Source organism: Erpetoichthys calabaricus, chromosome 2 (genome assembly GCF_900747795.2).
Source record: "Erpetoichthys calabaricus chromosome 2, fErpCal1.3, whole genome shotgun sequence".
In the NCBI taxonomy this organism is placed as follows: domain Eukaryota; kingdom Metazoa; phylum Chordata; class Cladistia; order Polypteriformes; family Polypteridae; genus Erpetoichthys; species Erpetoichthys calabaricus.
The window spans coordinates 88,067,764-88,082,237 of NC_041395.2; the positions used below are offsets into that span (position 1 = coordinate 88,067,764).

The 14,474-nt window shown below is 38.2% G+C and overlaps 1 protein-coding gene across 1 annotated transcript in view; it reads right to left on the bottom strand.

The window, feature by feature from the left end:
• The window catches only part of chrna11 (cholinergic receptor, nicotinic, alpha 11), a 93,595-nt gene that overhangs the window by 16,189 nt on the left and 62,932 nt on the right, over positions 1-14,474 (bottom strand). Inside the window, exons 7-8 of the mRNA XM_028791546.2 lie at positions 14,266-14,460; positions 5,285-5,371 (exon numbers count right to left, since the gene is read on the bottom strand). Of these exons, the coding sequence (XP_028647379.1) occupies positions 5,285-5,371; positions 14,266-14,460 (282 nt within the window). The remainder of the gene's footprint in view (positions 1-5,284; positions 5,372-14,265; positions 14,461-14,474) is intronic.

The window sequence follows — 14,474 nt, forward strand, 5'->3', positions numbered from 1 at the left end:
ATTCTGACTACCTGGAGGAAAGGCCACCCAGACACGGAGAGAACATGCAAACTTAATGGCATGGGATTTAAATCAAGGATTCTAGAGCTTTGAGGCAGTGGTGCTAACCACAGCACAACCATGCCATGCCACAAATGTTATTACGTTACCCCAAAGGAATAAGAATGATAGTGTGGCTACTGACAATTAAGTAAATAACAGGAAAAGCCATCAGCCATTAGCAAGAATGTCAAATAATAATAAAATGTTTTTGACAGTAGAATTTGTTAAAATGATGATGTTAACAAACTGATTTCACAAGCTGTGTGAAATACTAAGAAAAAAGAAATGGAGTTAGCAGACAGATTTACAGTGCAGTTCAGATTTACAGTCATTTTAAGTACATCTGCAGGAAAGGTTTCATTCTTTATAGTTTTTAAAATATTTTTAATATTCTTTCTTTTATAACATTTAGATTTGTTCATGATAAAAATGACCACCATATCAGGCCATTTGCTAATCTCATGTGTCATATCTGAGAAGTTCAATGGACATAGAAGAACATAGACTTTCTCATGATCTAAATAAAAAGCTTGAATCTATGTGTTATATTAACTTATGTTTATTCATTTTTTCTGGATGTTACACATTTTTCCTCAATACTGGATAATTTTTTATTATGAACTGGAAGTAATAAGCATAAGTTTAATATGCCAATGTGCTCTGTGCAAATATATCTTATAAATCTACCTTTTTCTACTCACATGCACAGTTGACACAGAGCCAGCTTTAGCACAGGGGTTCACCATATAGAACTGCTAGGCAAGCATTATAATATAAGACAAGACGGATAGAGACAACTGGGAAACGGGCAGTCAGACTGAGGGACTGTTGTATAATATTTTTGTCTGTCAAAATCAGCATGAAACTGTGTTTTCTTTTGCCTTGTTTGGAATTACATGATTCACCTACTGTAAAGCCTTGGAGCATTGCCCGGCACACCTTTGAAGTCGACGGACGGATGGGAGATAACGTCATCCGACCCTGAAAATCCTTCCACTGCAATGGCGAAAATGGCAGACTCTGAACATCGGGCCCCCACTCCCGAACTGGGTTCTTACCATTGGCTTCCTTCGTCTGTTATACAGCGTAAGCTGTCATTAAACAAAGCTAAGTTATTTCTCCTATGTGATTTCTTACTGCCGTATCACTAAGGGAGGGGTATCACCTTTTTATATTATATCTATATAGATTCAGATTATGTAACACGCCGTAATTACAAAAGAACTCATTCCGAGGGAGCTAACGCCCCTTTCTGTTCTGTTTATTGACTATTTTGTAGTATTGTATTGTGTAGAGTATGTATTTATTTCTTCTTTTTCTTTTGTCCCATGTTTTTTGTATATTGAGTCCAAGGGGGGTGGGGCCCTCAATGCTGCAGCTGAGGCAATGCCCTCAGCTTTATTTTAGTACCAAAAGATTTCAGTACCACTGCTAAGGCACTGGCTATTTTCACTTTTGTTGATTGTCCACCATCTTTGAGTTCTTTGTAAGTTCTCATGTCTTTATTTGTCCGGTTTGGGATTATTTAGCACTCATTGATATTTGGATTGTGGATTAGTTTAATTAGACTAAGTGTTGTCTCTTGTAGAAATTTTTTTGCAATCTTTTGATTGAATTTTGTGTTAATTAAATATTTAATTAGAAAAGAAAATAATTTCATCACTTGGGTTATGGGGTTTTAAAGATTCATTCTCCCTTTACAAAAATATAATCTTTTGGTTCATTTTTGCCAGTTTGGCAGTTGGTCTTTTTTGTGCTATCTTATTGTAGCCTCAAGGGCTTCATAGAAGCCAGAAAAATCATAATTCTATCGGGGGTAATATAAAGAATAAGAAAAAAGCATGAGAAAGTCCAGGTTGACTGGTGCTACAAGTACAGTGGAACCTTGCATTGCGAGTAACTTGGTCTGCGAGTGTTTTGCAAGACGAGCTGAAATTTATAATAAATTTTGACTTGATAAACGAGCGAGGTCTTGCAATGCGAGTAGTTCGTACTTTGTCTGCCAAGCGTCACGTGATCACAAATGAGCTGATGGTTCTTCTTTCTCTCTCTCTCGCTGCAGGATTGTGGGTAATCGTCTCCCATTCTTGGGCTCAGTCGGCATGCCTCACTCATATAGTCAACATCTGTACGAGCGTATACTGTTTACTATAGCATTGTGACCACATGTGTGTGTTGTAACATGTGAGTCCCTGTCTTGCACCACAAAACATGAAGCTGAGTCTCAACACTTTAGCAACACCAGCTTTATTCAGCTTGAAACAGGAACAGCATGGTTATTTATTGTAGCGGGAGCTGCCACTCTCCTATACACAGACACAGCAATCAGGCAGGGCCAAGTAATACTGCGCCCTGCATTTATAATTTTCCTTGTATCACCCATCAACGTCAGGTGCTTATAGCATGTCTGCGATCTTTTCAGTTTCGCTTTTATGGTAAACTGCTACAGTGCTGGGAGCCTGTGGTTGCTTCGGGACGTTCTTCCGCGTGTTGTCCCGTTGGGTGGAATCCCAAAAGAGTTCAGAAACAAATTAACCTGCACTTTACCTTTGAAAAGAATGAAGTGCAGGTTAATTTGTTTTAAGTATTTTTACTTAATATTTTGTATGAATCATTTTTATATGAATAGTTTTGTGTTGTGGAACGAATCATCTGAGTTTTCATTATTTCTTATGGGGAAATTTGTTTTGATATACGAGTGCTTTGGATTACAAGCACATTTCTGGAACGAGTTATGCTCGCAATCCAAGGTTCCACTGTATATGTAACCTCATTGAGGGAAGTAGGTGATCTGATTTGGTTTAAAAGCATCTCCATTCCAAAGTTCAACTGAGTGTGAGGTCAGAAGCAGAGTTGCCTCAGGGAGTGGGAGCTGAAGTGGCTAAATACGTAGAAAGACGGAGAGAGAGTTAGGGAGAGAGAGGGTTAGTAGAAGGGTTGGGTGCTTGATCACTGTAGTTTGAGTTAGAAAACTAAGAAAAGCACAGCATCCAGTGGTGATACATAAGTAACCTTGATGTTTGTCTCCAGTGGAAATCTTTTCAAACTGTCAACAAGAATTTCTACACTACAGTACAGGGACATGAGATCACTAGGCAATATAGAGGCTGTTAGCTTAGGTTGTACCCTAGGGAATCAATAGACGATGCCCTAAAGAATAATTCATCAGGTGTCTGACAACAAAACTTCATTAGAAAATGTAAAGGCAGGCCACAAGATAGACATAGGCTATTAAGGCCAACAGAAGATCTGGAAGTAAGGAAAATGTATTGTCAACCTGGCAAGGAATCAAAACTATTCATCAGGGTGGCAGCTGTAACTCAATAATTCTTGAACAGGAAAATGTCCACTGTCTTGCTAATTTTGACAGTAGGCAAGTGAGACTTGGTCATTTTAAGGATACACCGGACTTTCCTAGAGACTGAAACATTTGGTTTATGTATTGGGGTGTGGAGCATTAGGGGGAGACAGTAGGTGAAAGGAAAAATGATTTGTAAGATTTTGGGTGGATGTAATGAGGAAATCAGCCCACCTGATAGATACGAAGAAAGACCTGTGTGCAAAGGCCCTATGCGGCACCAAGATTTGAGTTGTTTTTGCACTTCTTTTCACTCTTTGACTTCTCCTAGTTTTTCCACCTTGTCTATGTTTGAGGAAAATAATAAACTTTTGTGATTGGTCATGGTGATCTTGGCATTATTCTGGTGATTGTCTGCTTGTTCGGAAAATCTATTAAATCTCTAAAAATAATTAAATTATGACTGTTAATGTACACTATTTACAGTTTTTATTTTATTCACCGAAATCTCCAACAAGGAAAGGCATGGTTTTCAGTTTGTAGCTGCTGGTGAGTAAGGCAGGATCAAGCATGGGTCAAACGCGTGCCGAAAGAAATCTCTCAGTCCAATAGTTCGTTTTAAAAGGTTTAGTGAAAATTCAAAACATACAGTCTACACAGAAATAAAGAAAAAAGGTTGTTACACATGTAGAATAAAAAACAAAACAAATTGGAAAAAAGTGTCTCTTCTCTAAACGTAAGATTTTCTTGTCAAACGTCAGTTGTTACTACACTTAAAGATGCTTTACTTTGCGTTCAGTACGCTCTAAACGTATGGCACTGCACTTTCAATAGAGCACATTGCGTTACATACTACAGGGCACATTAAGGCACAGTTTAAAACCGTGTGCCCTCCATGTCTTACTAACTGAGACTAATCTATAGTCAGAGAGACAAGAAATAGTTAGAATTCAATTCAATTCAGCTTGTGGGGGTTATAAGAACCTCCCATAGACTAGATAGATAGATAGATAGATAGATAGATAGATAGATAGATAGATAGATAGATAGATAGATAGATAGATAGATAGATAGATAGATAGATAGATAGATACTTTATTATGTACTAATATATAGACAAATATTTAATATAATTTCAATAACTAGCAAATGTCAAAATACATTACTATTCTGTCAGCAAACTGGCAGGTAAACTCTTTGAGCATGACTGAAAGATGCATGTAGGAAAAACAAAAAAAGGTTCACAAACAAAAGGAAACCAAAGCCAATATGACAGACAAAATTTGACATTGAGGGAACAGGGAAGAAGTCAAAACCAAAAAGTAATATGAGAGTAGCGGTTGCTCAAGGCCTTTTGAAAGTTTTGGAATCTGCAGATCGGATAAGGAAATGAATTCCTAGCCATTCTCTTATCCCATTGCATCGCTTAAGCATAGGTCGCAACCTTAGAGGCCATGCTCCTAGAAATGTGGGGAAGTGCATGATGGGATTTGAAAATGGCGGTGAATGAGGACCTAAAATGGTGTCCAAGACATTGCAAAATAAAACACAAAATCTAAACCAATTTCTATTAATAAAAGGAACTGAATCCTTAACCTCAAAAATCTCCAATACAAGTACAAAATTATACTAAATCATCAGTATAAAAGCAAATCATGAAAATTACATTTTATCTTGAATTTAAGAGTCACCTGACAGAAAGTGCTGCTACCTTTGTACCAACCTACCTTGTAACATCTGGGTATTTTAAATAAACTCTACACAAGACCACTTCCCCACCAGCAAATGTTAATATTTATAAAAATGCTTTTGCATTTAGTACAGAACCTAAAATTTGGATTTTGTTTGCTTCTTGAAGGGCAAGAAAGAATGTAGATTGACAAACATAACAATGGCAGGCAGAGTGATTGAAAGAACTACAAGATATTAAAGGGCCTCACTCACCTATAAGAGGGATGGAGTCAGAGGTTGCTGGCATTATTTCAGCTACAAGCAGCATAAAGACAGTGAGAGACAGAAGCACTGTGATGCCTGAGAAGCAAAGGAGACAAGGAAAAAAATAACATGAATAAAAGAAAAGGAAGCAGTTAGTCAAGCTCCCGCATGCAGGCAGATTTTCATAGCATCTGTAATGGACTTCTTTGCCCTGGCAGATGCCTTGGTTGTCTACCCACCAGTTTTCCTGTGCACTAACAGTTCACATCTTGAACTGTAAATGGCATATTTCTGGTTCACTGAACTTTGCAGATGTTTCTGGACTAATCTGTCTGAACTGTGACAGATTCACGACACAGTTACAAATGGAGCTCTACCACGGCTCTTAAAAACTGAGCACAGCAACCAGGCTTGTAATTAAACTTGTGCTTTATACCGCATCAGCATTAATTAACTGTCCGAGAGCATATATCTTAATTCTCATTTCACACTTATATGCAAATGTTGGGAAGACAATCTCTCACAGGGATGTATGAAAGCACAGAGCACTGTAAGTTAGCTGCCAGTGGGTCAGCAGGCACTGAAGGTGGAGGGATGTGGGCGGCCAGATTCCCTGCCATTTGTCATCTCTGTTTCTTACCAGACCTGAGTCAGCGGCTTGCAGATTCACTGCAATGACTTCCAGTATCTATATTCTTTAAACACCATTTTCGTTTTGCTGAGGTTGGCAGGCCTGTCAAACCTTTTTTAATCATGAAATACACCAGCTAACTGGCTCTAAAAGCAGCAAAGGCTATGATACACACGAGGGCGAGTGGAACTGAAATGTCATAAATGCAACAGGCCAGAAAATCTGTTAGGGACACAATAGAAAATTAATTAACAAGGAAACCTTCAGCTGGAGACACACTCCAAAACTCCTGAGAGACTTAACTTCAACTGACTACTGACATGCACAAGATGTGTCACTTTAAGATTTCATGTATAAGTACTTTACAATTCATACAAAAAAGAGGTCTCTGATGGAAATGTCGAATATAAGTAGAAACATGCAAGCCAGTTGGAGTCTGAGTTGGTAAAAAATTACTGTAAATGAAAAAAACAAACTGAAAGATAATGTTTTAATATTTTAAATGTATGTAATTAATTGTGCATCCACAAATGACATTATATTAAATATATAATATTAACAATTCAAGAAATAGATGTGAAATCCTTGTCAGTTTAATTTATAATACAAATTTGTAGTCTGCAAACAGCCATGCAGGAATCTAACACAACATATAATTACTCATAAAATGAAACTACTTACTACTTAATGACAATTTGAAGTCATTGCACAATAACTGGCCAAATTCTGTGTTTTGAATACTGTCCTATATTATTTAAAGCTTATATATAAACGTCTACGTGTGGAAGTGTGTGTGCCTGTCTGTCCAGCTCAGAAGTGTGAGGCTACAGTATGACGTTCAAAGAAAGTGACTCTGTTGCCAAAGTCTCTGACGTCACATGTGATGAAGACCATGGAGCGGCTGCTGCTTCACCACCTGAGGCCACAGGTCCACCACGCCCTCAACCCTCTGCAGTTTGCATACCAGGAAAAGGTGGGAGTGGAGGATGCCATCATCTACATGCTACACCGATCCCTCTCCCACTTGGACAGAGGCAGTGGTGCTGTAAGAATTATGTTTCTGGACTTTTCTAGTGCCTTCAACACCATCCAACCTCTGCTCCTTAGGGACAAGCTGACAGAGATGGGAGTAGATTCATACCAGGTGGCATGGATCGTGGACTATCTTACAAACAGACCTCAGTATGTGTGTCTCGGGAACTGCAGGTCTGACATTGTGGTCAGCAACACAGGAGCGCCACAAAGGACTGTACTTTCTCCAGTCCTGTTCAGCCTATATACATCGGACTTCCAATACAACTTGGAGTCCTGCCACGTGCAAAAGTTCGCTGACAACGCTGCTGTTGTGGGCTGCATCAGGAGTGGGCAGGAGGAGGAGTAATGAACCTAATCAAGGACTTTGTTAAATGGTGCGACTCAAACCACCTACACCTGAACACCAGCAAAACCAGGGAGCTGGTGGTGGATTTTAGGAGACCCAGGCCCATCCTGGACCCCGTGATCATCAGAGGGGACTGTGTGCAGAGGGTGCAGACCTATAAATACCTGGGAGTGCAGCTGGATGATAAATTGGACTGGACTGCCAATACTGATGCTCTGTGCAAGAGAGAATAGAGCCGACTATACAGTACTTCCTTAGAAGGCTGTCGTCCTTCAACATCTGCAATAAGATGCTGCAGATGTTCTATCAGACGGTTGTGGCGAGCGCCCTCTTCTATGTGGTGGTGTGCTGGGGAGGCAGCATAAAGAAGAAGGACACCTCACGCCTGAACAAACTGGTGAGGAAGGCAGGCTCTGTTGTAGGCATGGAGCTGGACAGTTTGACATCTGTGGCAGAGCAACGGGCGCTGAGCAGGCTCCTATCAATCATGGAGAATCCGCTGCATCCACTGAACAGTATCATCTCCAGACAGAGGAGCAGCTTCACTGACAGACTGAGGAGATCGTTCCTCCCCCAAACTATGCGACTCTTTAATTCCACCTGGGGGGGTAAATGTTAACATTATTCAAAGTTATTGTCTGTTATACCTGCATTTTTATCACTCTTTAATTTAATATTGTTTTTTATCAATATGCTGCTGCTGGAGTATGTGAATTTCCCCTTGGGATTAATAAAGTATCTATCTATCTATCTATCTATCTATCTATCTATCTATCTATCTATCTATCTATCTATCTATCTATCTATCTATCTATCTATCTATCTATCTATCTATCTATCTATCTAAAGTCATACCGCTGAGAAAAGACAAACTCGCTTAACCGCTAATACACAAGCGAGGCGAGCACGCCAGCAAAACGAAACAACCAAGAAAAGAGAACCTTGCTTAGCCACTAATGCACAACCGATGTGATTGATTGATTGAAGAGCCAGAATCCATGGTTTGTAGGAGTCCGGGCTTTTTACAGCATGGGCCTACACAGCTAGTAAATATATAAAAAGGAAAAAATGCTTAAATAGTCACCATACTTGCTCAGAATGAGTGTAAAGCAACCAAACTTATTCTAAAAGTGGTGAATTTATTAAAAGATAAATTCAAAGAGGAGATCAACAAAGTGAATATTAAGACACCAAAGTAAGCAGAAGGAAAGAAAACTGTTGCTTCCTCTTTCTTGAACCTTTACTAGACTACTTGTCTACCACAAAATAGTGTAAAGAACTTCCTGTTTTTAACCCTTGTTTGTCAATCTCTCTCCTGGCATCTCTTGATCGTGTCAGTGAACCTATGCCCTAACTCACCGGCAGTCTCTATAATTGATATTCCTTTGGAATGATATGTTTTAGCCAGGGCTTATTCTCAGATTTAGGTGTATTTTCTGTTTTATTGTTGATTTTGAATGATTGTTTTTCATGTTTTGATGTAATTTCTTTAAGGTTTGCGTATTTGGTATTAGTGTACTATGTCTTTAAATGATCTGCCATTTCTTGTGTTTTGTGTGCTAAACCCCAGGAGGCAGGGCCACCTTGGAATTACTGCTACTGGGTTCTCCCTCTGTTTTTACTTTAAGGTCACAGAGAGGGTCCTAACAATTGATACTTGAGTGTTGTTTGTAGATTTTTGTAAGTATTGCTTTTCTGTTTAAAGATTACTTTTTATGGATTTATGTATTAGGACTCCTTCACGTTGAATTAGCTTTTTTTAGGAAAATCCTATTTTTCTTTTTACACTTTTTCATGTTTATTTAAATAAATTCTTGATTTACATGTCTCAGAGTCAGATATTTTACGATCCCTCTCTGTTGTAAGGCATTTTTGTGCATTTTAAACTTTTAAACCAAGTCCCGCCTGCATGTGGTGACTGAGGGCTGGCTGCCTGAAGTAAGGTTACATCTGGGCTGGCCTGTAAAGGTCTTTACTTACTTTGAGGGACTATTAAGAGGCATTACACCCCTTTTCATCATGTTTGTACACAACACTAAAGCAGCTTTAAACAACCCATGGAGGTAAGTCCTACTAAAATACTACAATCAGTTTTGGAGTTAAGAGCTGCTTTGGTTTCCCTATAACCACAAACACTCCAGATACCAATAAGGAGCTAGGCTGCTCAGAAACTGTCTCAGTAATTCATTTCCTTCCATGGACAGCACAATCCTAATATGTTTGTACATGGGGCCAGGTATCCTTAGTAGAATGATAGGAAATTATTAGTCTTCTCTCAGTCCTTTTGGGGGTCACTGTTATAAGGGAAACTAGACCACATCTTGACCAGCTAGATGGCCAATACTGCAGATAGCTTTTTTGGAAGGTCTTGTAACCTTGTCTTATACATTGTACCCTGCACCTTTGACTAGCACAGTCAAACACCTACATAGATCTCAACATCCACAAGCAGAACATCAACCTACAGTTTCATATGTCACCTTAAAAATACAATTATCAAAAAATCAATAAGCAACAAAAATTCAGCTTTGGTCAAAGAAATCCATCAGGAATTTTCTGCACAAGGTAAAATGCTGTAATGACAAGTAAACATTAAAACTGAAGAAATGTATTTTAATACTTAATAGTCTCCCATTGAATCTTTTATTACTGATTCTCCCAGGCATGTAGTTGGTATTTTAAAATGCACACATATTGACTCACAACACAAATAATGCAATGCACAGTCAGTAAAAGATTCACAAAACATCAGAATCTGAGGAATTAATTTACAAGTATTATTAGACTCTTGATATATTCTTTAGTCAAAAGAAGAATGTATTATATATAGCTGAATATGAGATTCAAAGTCACCACCAAGGACAAATTAGCAAATAATGAATTTAAATAAAGGGTAAGAAATTCAATGAAAATCAGACAAAAGACGGCAAAACACACTTCAGTTCCAGTGTCACAGTTTTCCAAGAGACATTGAGCAACAGAACACATAACTGCAGAATGAAAATTCTCATCTAATGGGAGAAGTTACTTGTTTAATGAAAGTTGCCAATAACAACTCAATAACTTTTTCAGTGAGCTAAGGAGAACAAGAAGCATTGGATAACAGAAAAATATTTACTAGGATTATGAGGAAATGTTATTTCAGGACATAAAGGTATAAGCAAACATTGGAGAAGTTATCACTCTGTGTAAGTGGCAATAAAAACAGGAAACATTATAGAAATGTTTAAAAGATGAATAAGTAGGTGAAATGTCAATTATATGGAATCTGGCAAATGTTAAATTTCACCCAAATGTTAGAAATACACTCCCAGATCTTTTAGATATCACCACCCTGGACTGGCCCCCTAAAACTGTAGTCATGATTAAAAAAGCACAAGAGCGCCTTCACATATGGATGGACCTGTGACAAGAGTCAAAGAAAGGATTTGCACTGGCAACATCAATGTATGACTTGTAACAGTCACAAAAGAAAGAGTCGCACTGCTAGTCAGTAACTTTTACACAGTACATTCTAAGATATGGCTTAACATTCATTAATGTAATTAATCGATTCCAAAAAAAGCAATATGGTGTCTTGTGCCCTCAGTTCAGACCAAAATGTGTTAACGTCTACAGCCACAGCCCTCGCCAAACAGTTCCAGAACAGTTTTTACCCCTAAAGGGTAAGTTGTGAATATTTGTCTGGTTGCTACCATTTAGCGCAGTGAGAGTCAAAAATTGCAGTAATTATTTTAAAAGAGAATTCCTGAAAGAGTTAGTAATAAATTTGACTTTTTAATTTATAAAAACAGTGGCCTGCGATGGACTGGTGGCTCCGCCTGGGCTGGTTCTGACTTAGTGTTCCTGTGAACATGAATTGGACAAACAGGGTACAGATAAAAATAATTTTACATTTCTCATGTCGGTAGGCAGTAAATTAAATGAGTACCAAGGATATTTCTAAGGTGTAAGAATTGATCAGAGAATAGATTCCTGATATATTTAACACTGCATTTTATTTAATACAGGCTGTAAAAAATGTAATTTGGTCCGCAACATGATGCGCTCCATATTTGCATCACAGGTACAGCATACTGGTGAAAATTATTCAAAATATATGCAAGATGCAATCCCATTGAAAATTATTTTACACATTTTAGTCTGCTTTAAAGCAAATCTGTTTTAAAAAAAGATTATCTTTATATTACTAAAAATGTAAGATATATGCACTTACATTTTTTTGTCCTAAATTGGAACATTTAATTAATGAATCGATTCATCTGTAACTATGTGAATTTTGTTTTAATTCTTTCACTCATGGTTTGTTTCATTTAAGATGTTAAAAAATTGGAGAAGAAGAAGTAGAACCCATACCTTCCATCATACACCTGAAATGGTCTTGGGACAAGCTAGTACCCCTCAACCCATAAATAGAAAGGTTCAGAGTTAAAAAATCAAAGTAGGAAATCTAGTTTAAAGAAACAGAACACAACTACCTGCCACAAACTAAATTTCCCTGATGTGACTACTACTTTTGAGTATTTCAAACTTTAAAAGCTCAAAGCTTAACCTTTGGGTAGAATTCAAAATTCCAAAAAAAGACTTTCTTTTAAAGTCCTACAGGAAGAGTACAGAATAAGCAATATACAAAATATACACTTTCCATGATGATAGATTTTTTGAGTCTAAGCCAATTTTTTGGTAAGCCATGGAATCCAAAGCAGCCAAATATTTGTGCTAATTCTCCAGCTACGCCAGTTTGTGCACAAACTTCTGCAGGCAGAGGTCCATAATGAGTTCCTCCAAGTAGTGATGTTCATGTTGTGAGATGGTAGGACATGGAGATGAATCACATGTCATATCACAAAGCATCTCTTATCTTTGTTGATGTCATTGATGTCCTCACAGGTGGCGCAGTGGTAGTGCTGCTGCTTTGCAGTAAGGAGACTGTGGAAGATTGTGGGTTCGCTTCCCGGTTCCTCCCTGTGTGGATAGCGCTTTGAGTATTGAGAAAAGCGCTATATAAATGTAATGAATTATTGCAGTTGGTTGGCAATTGCTTAAAATCAGACAAAACAGATTATTTTTCTCATGGAGACCGGAGCTAAATGCAGTCCTGCAATTATTCTTTCTCCATAATCAGACTCAAGAAATATTGCTCTTAGATGAATCAACTAGAAATTCCATGGCTGATATCTACATTTACCTTAGCTATATCAGCATTCTGCACCCTCTCACATACTTTCTACAAAGAATGATCCCAATCCTGCCACCTACCGTTCAGACCAATAAATCTCTTATGTCGCCACATGCATTGTTTTTCCCAACACCTATAGCACCCAGTCCACAAGCCATGTACACACCTCTTCCACGCCTCCTTCTATCCCTTTGCCTCCAGCCATCACCTTGATATTTCTTGACTTTGAGGTCTTTCATTTTCAAAATAGCTTTCCATTCCAGTACAGTATTTTCTCTCTCAATTATACTTCACTTTTTTGCAATCAAAGTAAGAACACAAGCATTAACGGGCTCCTGTGTCAGTCCTTTACACACTTTTCTGGTCACCAAATCCATCACTAAGTCAAAAAGCAAATAACTTAGAACAGCTCTCTTGTGCAACCACATCTTCTCCTCTATTTGTTCACTATCCCCATCTGCCGTTCTGACCATTGTTTCTGCTTTCTCATACATCGGCCATGTACATTACTTCATCCACACCTAACTTTGGCAATGCCTGCTTGCTTAGCTGTCATGGCATACATCATATAACTTCTATATACATTCAGTTATTGTACAGTACAGGTTCTTCCTCTTCACTACAGTTTTTTCCTGCATTTAACTGACAACAAAGATTACATCTGTTGTTCAATTCTAAGGCATGAATCCAAGCTCAAACTCTGATATGCTAACTTTCACTTGATGCCTTGTTCTTTTCTTGAACACTCACTCAGTCACCTTCTGCTCTGATTTGACCCAAAGGAACACACAGGACACAGCACCATTTCAGAAATCCACTATTCTCACAAAATCATGTTGCAGAGGTCAATTCCAGGTTCTTCCACTACCTTGCACTTTTCCAACACTACTCCAGTTGGACCTGCTGCTTCACCCCATCTTCATGGTCTTCCATGTTTTTGAGATCTCCACTTTGTAAACTTACAGGTCGGTCCTTCTGTTTTCTCCTAGTGATCATCACTATCCTATTCCTTCTCCTCATTCAGCAGTTCCTCTGTGTACTTCTTCCAGGTGTCCTAAATTCCACTGCTATAGTCACAATATTTCCTTCAGCATTTTTAAGCAATTCACACCTGCTACATTCTGTGTTTCTTTTGTGACCTGCCTGGCCATCCTGAACACATTCTCATTCCTTCCTCATTCTGCAGCTCACTTGCAAACTCCTGTCTCATAGCTTCTTTTGCTCTCCTAATTGCTTTTCTAGTATTTTGCTTGTATGCACTTACTCTTCTTCTTCTCTAACTAAAAGATATCCTTCCAACAAAAACATCTCGGCCTGAACAGAATCAGGTTAAGGAAAAGTTTTATGCAAGTTTAAAAAGTATTTCTTTACACAAAAAAATGGAAAAACATACACAGAAAAAAATCACCAACTTTTTTTTTAGAAATTCTTGGTGAATTGGACTTGATAAGAAACAACAGATGTACCTGTTTTTATGGAAACCTTCTTCATATTATTCATAGATATTTAGAATGGGTTATTATTAAATTGTAACTTGTTTAATTGTGCTAATTATTGTCACTTGATTAGTTGTACAATTGGGCAAGTGAAGTACACAGTGAATTTGTTTGAAGTGTTTTGCCCAATTTTGCAATGGCCCCCTTTTTTAACTTATAGCAGCATAGTAAATAAAACTATTCACCAGCTGAAAGACAGCAAGACAACCCAAGGGAAAATTAAAATAGGAGGATAAGAGAGAGTCACAGGTTCCCCACAAAATCATTCACTTCTCTCCCCTACTTTCCAAATGTTGTACTTACCCAGTGATATTTTCTCTCCAGAGTCAGCTGGTAGTAAGAATACCAGAAGCGTCATGGAGGACAGGAGAACGCAGGGTATCAGCAGGTTAAGTGCATAATACAGAGTGCGTCGACGAATTGTAATATAGAAGGTTACGTCTGGATAGGGCTCCTTGCAACAGTCATAGAAGATTTCACTGCGGCTACCAGGAACTCCTGTAAATAATTAT